The 6,883-nt window shown below is 44.0% G+C and overlaps 1 protein-coding gene across 1 annotated transcript; it reads right to left on the reverse strand.

The window, feature by feature from the left end:
* Nucleotides 1-5,659: 5,659 nt before the first annotated feature.
* Nucleotides 5,660-6,553, reverse strand: LOC137527494 (taste receptor type 2 member 40-like). Its single transcript, XM_068248011.1, has one exon. The coding sequence runs from the start codon at nt 6,551-6,553 to the stop codon at nt 5,660-5,662; it is 894 nt and encodes a 297-aa protein (XP_068104112.1).
* Between the last annotated feature and the right edge of the window lie 330 nt (nt 6,554-6,883).

Here is a 6,883-nt window from a genome sequence, read left to right on the forward strand (position 1 = left end):
CAAGTTAGAAGAAATGGAAACTTTTTTTTTTGTCTCAAAGTGTCATTTTCTGCTAACTTGTGACAAAAAATAAAATCTTCTATGAACTCACCATGCCTCTGAGTGAATACTTTGGGATGTCTTCTTTCCAAAATGGGGTCATTTGGGGGGTATTTATACTATCCTGGAATATTAGCACCTCATGAAACATGACAGGTGCTCAGAAAAGTCGGAGATGTTTCAAAATGGGAAAATTCACTTTTTGCACCATAGTTTGTAAACGCTATAACTTTTACCCAAACCAATAAATATACACTGCATGCTTTTTTTTTTTTTTATCAAAGACATGTAGCACAATAAAATTTGACAAAAATGTATACAGAAATTTTGCTTTATTTGACAAATTTTATCACAGAAAGTTAAAAAAAAATCATTTTTTTGACAAAATTCATGTCTTTTTTGATGAATATAATAAAAACTAAAACTCGCAGCAGCAATCAAATAGCACCAAAAGAAAGCTGTATTAGTGACAAGAAAAGGAGGTAAAATTCATTTAGATAGTAGGTTGTATGACCGAGCAATAAACCGTGAAAGCTGCAGTGGTCTGAATTGAAAAAAAAAGGTTCTGGTTAGTAGGTAGAAAGACTGTGGTCCTCAAGTGGTTAAAGATCATGCCACAGACTGAGATGAGCATAAATAAACTATCAATCTAAAGATGTCCATGAACTGTTAACCCACTGTACCCCTACCCCACCCTGTTCCATGTCCTCTATTCCCCCCTGCTTTGACAATGCCTGTATGAATCTCGGCCATGCCAATAAAGCTATATTTGATTTGATTTTGATTTGATTTGATCAGTTCTCTGTGGTTATAGCATTTAGCATTTTGTGAAAAGCCTTTTTAAGTTTATTGTTGCCCATTATAAAAATGATAGGACAGAGGATCAAGCTTATAGCAGAAGTCGAGTAATAAACATATTGAAAGAGTACCTCGATATTTGTAATATACCAGTACAACCCAGAAATAAATTGTAATATATTGAGCACCAGGAGAGAGAGAATGATTCGAGCCGCTTGGATATGAGCCTCAATGCTTGGAGCTCTGAAGCCTTCAGAACTGTTCTGCATCCTCTTCATGTGATGAAGCAAGGAAGTCAAAACCACCAGGGCTGAAGAAGATGATATGAAGAAGGACACTGAAAATAACAGACAATAAATCTCAGATGAATTCATGTGGGACCTATACATCGTCACAAAATCATCTTGATATTCATAAGTCAAAGTGTTATTGTAAAAACCAGTTGGCTTTTTTCTGATGAAGAATGTACTCAAAGCAAAAAAGAATTGAGGCAACTTCATTGGTGGACCAACCATCTGTATTTATAACAGAAAGAACATCCTCACTGATGTATAAGAGCTGGTACAAAATATTGCAGAAATTGATGGTACAAATGAGTTGGTCACTTATTTCAAGTCTTTTTGAAGTAGCCGCATTGCGTACATTCATCAGAAGTATAAATAGGCTGCCTGGCATGGCTAACAGCAGAATGGCAAAATCAAAGGATATCGTAATGACCAAAAGCCTGGATATCATTTTTCTTAAAGGGTTTCTGAAGACTTCTACTAGCACTCAACAATGCATCTCTGTGTATGGGCCCAGGTTCTTAAGCTCAATTTCTTGAATATAATTTTATGATGCTGATATTTTCTTTGCAACGCATGCAAAACATTGACTTTGATACTTTTTTGTTGCCAGAGAGCCTGGGTAGATATTGCAAATGATGTTCGAACATCCAAGCAACGTATGTAAATGACTTTCGAGGATTAAGATATCTGGCCTGTGGCCTGGGATGGTGATCTGGTATTTCACATGCCAAGAGTGTAAAAGAAGAATACATTTGAATGCCACCGCCGGCACTGATTACCAAAAAGGGACATGTTTCTGGCAAAAGCGCTCTTCTGCAGGAACTAATTCAGGGGCGTTGCTAGGATCCTAAGAGATTTGGAGCACTTTTAGGCACTCCAGCCAGAAAATGGGTGTGGCCATGCACCAGAATTTGGGTGTGGTCATGGGTGGAGCCATACCAGCAAAATGTTGGATGAAGCCCTCTTTCCATTAATACTGAAAAAAAAGCAGCATCTCACTTAAATAGGCAGTTACCTGGCTTCTGTGCTGACTGGTCTGGCTTACTGCTGCTGCCAGGTTATGTGGCAGTCACCCCATAGCATTCCCTGACCTTCTAGTGGACCCCCTCCCATGCTCCCACGGGCCTCCCATTAAGACACCACAACTCCCAGCCAGGGCCGGGCCGAGGCAGAGGCTGGAGAGGCTCCAGCCTCAGGGCGCAGTGTAGGAGGGGGCGCACAAATCACTCAGCTATCATTCCTAATTGTGTTTGAAGCAGAAAGAAATAAGAAAAGGGGATACATGACAGTGACTGCAAGCCAGATAACTAGAGATTAAGGTGTTGGGGATGTTGGGGGGCCTGGGACACCTATTAGTTTAATAGCAATCAGTGTGTTACGGCTAGGGTGGGAGGAATAGGGGGCGCAGTTTGGTGTCTCAGCCTTGGGTGCTGACGGACCTTGTCCCGGCTCTGCTCCCAGCATGCCCCCATAGAAGAACCACAGCTCTCCCTGCATGGCCCATAAAGGCATCACAGTGCCCAGCATGGCACCACAGCACCCAGTATGCCCACATAGAGGTACCACAGCACCCAGCATACCCCCAAATGATGCACTACAGCTCCCAGCGTGCCCACCATTGAGGCACAACAACTGACTCTGCCTGGGGGACATCCAGGGCACCCCAGAATAGATCCGGGGCACGTGCCACTGCTCTTTGGGTCTAGCAACGTCCCTGACCTAATTTTTGATACACAGAACTTTTCTAAATGCGCCATATGCTGGTCAAAAAAAAGCATGCATTTTTGCTTGCATGTAAAAAGGGCACTGAATAATGTTGGGCTCTGGACATAACCGCTAATAGAATATTGCCAATACTATTGATATTCTTTTAAGGGCCGATTTGCATGCTTCTGTGCGGTGTTAAACAGGGGCCGTGTCCAGGGCTGGATTTACCATAAGGCACTGTAGGCATGCACCTACATGCGCCTGATGATGAAAGGGCGGCTTACTCCCCTCTCATAGCGCCTGCAAAGTGTAAATGAAAGTTACTCACCCAGCTCTTGGCATTCCACTGACGAGATCTTCCTTTAGTCGGGGGCACCAGGGGCTACTTAGCATTAGGAGGTACCCTCAGTATTAAGGAAAACCTGTAGTTTCCTATGACAAGCCAAGGAAGTTGGGAAGAAGTGCCAGTACACTCGTGGTGAGGTTCTGTGGGGTTTGCAGATTCATGGAGGGTGAAGTCTAGGGTGCCAGGGCAACTGTGCCTATATGCTCCAGTGATGTAAATCCAGGCCTGGCTTAAGCGCTCTCCATTCAAATTAATGGACCATGGCAGTATTGTTGTTTAACGTCATTTGTGCACAAACTGCACTTGATCCCGATGTCTCCTGTCATCTCGTTTATTCCTAAAAGCCACATGTAGCTTCCAGGATCGCCAGTTACCGACCTTCCCTGTCCCCATGTGAGAGTCAAAAACGGTGAATGACCGGAATCGCCTCTGAAGGTTGCCAAATGTTATGATCATGATGCAGCAAGAATGTCCATGTGAGCCAGTCCTTAGGGTTCCACCTAAAACTAACTCTACTATAAATCCTACGCCTAACACTGCCTGCCTCTTCTTGCTGCAAAATCAGCGTCCCGCCATGCCCGGTGCCCAAATTATACACTGGGCAACATTGTAGTGGTCTATGGCGATGCCCAAAATACCAGCCTTATGTTTCCCCCACCCTTACCTACAGCTATGAATAGGGAGAAAATGTGCAACTGCAGAAAAAGCAAGAACAAACAAACCAAACGTTGTGCAGGAAAGAAAAAGAATGTGCATATGTGTTTTCACCTCACTGTTGTATAAAGCATACAGATAAGTTAATTGGCTCCCCCCCAGAACTGGACATTAGACTGTGGTAGGATCAGGGCACTCTTTACCGCCCATGGCCACTGTCAGCAGCCGCCCCCCTCTTCAGTATAGGTAGCCAGATGTCCCCTCCCCACCTCCAATTTAGATATCCAGATGACCCTTCCCCTCCCTCCAGTTTAAGTAGCCCCAGGGGCGCCTTGTCCACCAGGCCGAACCAAGCGGTTGCCTGAGGCGCCGTGTGGTGGGGGGGTGCTGGCCGTGCCGACCCCCAGGTGGTGAACTGCCCGCGGCATCCAGTTCACTCCCCGCAGCTCACCTCAGCCTGCGGAGTCAGAGCAGGGCTACAGGAAGATGGCTGTCGAAGCCCTGCTCTGGAGACTGTTTGTGCACCTCCAGGTTTTCTCGCCTGGAGTGACAAAATGGCTAGAGGCACCCCTGAGTAGCCCGTTGACCATTCCCACTATTATCGACAGCCAGATGACCCTTCCTTCCCACACCTACACTATAGGAAGCCAGATAACTCTTTCCCCCCTCCTCCAGTTTAGATAGCCTGATGACACCTCCCCACTTTCCCTCTAGTATAAGAAACCAGATGACCCTACCCCCTCTGTAACGTTAGCCTGATGACCCCCCTCCCTCCAGTATAAGTAACCAGGTGACCCTTCCCTCCTTCCCTAGTATCCTGCTGCCCACCCGCCCCTTGATCCTGTAGTACCCTAGGCCATGGCCTTTGTGGCCTAGGCTTACATGCGTCCCTGGGTAGGAATAGATTGTGAGCTCCTCTGAGGAAAGTTAGTGGCATGACATTGTACTCTGTATTGTGCTGCAGAGGATGTCAGTGCTATATAAGTATACAATGATAATGGCCACTGGGATGACATGTACAGAACGAGTGTTGTCTACCTGCTAGACTTACATGCTGTCGTCGTTATGAAAATCTCTCAAAGCCTGTAGCTGTCCTTCACTTCAACTTAAGAAATTGCTCAGTGAGAACAATTAAACATGAAAAAAATAGGTGTACATGGTTCAATTTACTTTATTTTTCTTCGGGTGAATCAAAAGTTGAGTAAATGAGAACCGTCACAGAAAAGTACACTCAACAAATGACAGTTTTAGGGCTGCTGTGTTGACATTTTTGTTTCGGTCTTCTAAGAGTCGCACGCTTGGCTCTGAACACCTGGGGCTCGATTCACAAAGCGGTGCTAACCCATTTAGAGACTTTAGGCATGATAACCAATGCACCACGCTGGTGAAAATCCAGTTTACGCGTGATAAGTTTAGGCATGATAAGTTTAGCTAAGTTTAGATTGTGCGCAAAGTCCCGCACGCAAAGCAACGCCATTAACCTCTATGCGAAGTGCACCAGACTTTTCTAGAACAAAACTTTTGTTCAGCTGTGCACTGCGGTGCTAACCCAGTCGGTGCTTAAACTTATCACGTCTAAACTTATCATGCCTAAACTTATCACACCTAAACTTATCACACCTAAACTTATCATGCCTAAACTGAGTTTAGGCGTGATAAAGGGCTTTTCACCAGCGTGCTAACTGTTAGCACCGCTTTGTGATTCAGGCCCCTAGTCTGAAAACTTCTTCTTGATCTTTTCTTTAGAGAGTATTAATGACTGATGATCCAGAAAGCAAGTAGCATTTTTTAAAAAATGAAATAAGCAATGGCAGCTTTACTACTCTTCTTACTTCAGCATGCAGTGGAATGCTTTTTTGAGCCTATTGTTGACTTTTATGAAAATAAAGGGGCTGAGAACAAACCTGATGGCAGAACTTAGGCATGAAATGTATCGATACATTTCCTCAATGTTTAGCTCATACCAATGCAACCCACAAATGAAATTAACTATGCTGATTGCCAAGAGAGAGATAATGGTCCGAGTCGCTTGGAGGTGAGTCTCAATGCTTGACGTCTTGGAGCCTTCAGAATTGTTCTTCATCCTTCTCATGTTAATAAGCATGGAAACCACAGCCAGGAGAGCTGAAGATGACAGAATGAACAAGGACACCAAGAATACCAAGTAATAAAACACAGCTGACTGCCTGTGGGACCTGTACATTGGTGCAAATGCTCTCTGATTTGTGTTTGTTAAAGTCTTATTTTCTGGAGAACCTGTTGGCATGCTCAAGATGGAGAAGAAAGTCGTGATCAAAGATTGAATGATCGCTGAAAAAAGAAGCTTTTTCAGGGCCATGGTGAACATTTTCTGTATGAAAATCAAACACTTCTTCTGCCTGATGGTCACAATTTTTAGACAAAAATGCAAACAGAGACCGATAGAAAGCCAAATGCTGCCAGAATGGAGGACCAAGTAGAGCGTCAAGAGGACTGATGTAGCCACATGCGTGGACCAGCCATCCATGGTTATTAAGCTGAGGACATCCTCACTGATGTTTAGGAGTTGTTTAAAAATATCACAGAGCGTGATGATACCAATGAGATGATCGCTTAGTTGAAGTTTTCGTGACTTGTTGGCGTTGACTATAGTCTGAAGCAATATGAATATGTTTCCTGGCATGGAAAACAGCAGAGCTATCAAGTCAATGCAGACTGTGAAGATGAAGAACCTGGACATCATTTTGCTTGAGAGGCTCCCAGCAACCTTTCTTAACTGCGTTTTAAGCAAGTGCTTCTGTCTGGCAATCGGTTTTACAGTTTGGTTTACAAGTTATCAAATAACAGGGATATTTTATCTACAGCACATGCAAATCATGCCAGTTTCATGTGTTTTTTCTGTCCTCGCACATCTGCAGAGATTTGATATATCATCTTTTTCATAACACCTGATTTGCAAATCAAGCACTGACGTTCTAGGAACTTTAGTTAAAGGTAAGCTGAGCAGTGTACATTATGGAAGCCGCCATCTGTTTTCCATGCCAGGAAACATATTCATATTGCTTCAGACTAT

Source organism: Hyperolius riggenbachi, chromosome 8, assembly GCF_040937935.1.
Source record: "Hyperolius riggenbachi isolate aHypRig1 chromosome 8, aHypRig1.pri, whole genome shotgun sequence".
Classification (NCBI taxonomy): domain Eukaryota; kingdom Metazoa; phylum Chordata; class Amphibia; order Anura; family Hyperoliidae; genus Hyperolius; species Hyperolius riggenbachi.

Excerpts from the sequence above, each read along its gene's own strand:
- LOC137527494 (XM_068248011.1), bottom strand. The coding sequence starts at position 6,553 with ATGATGTCCAGGTTCTTCATCTTCACAGTCTGCATTGACTTGATAGCT.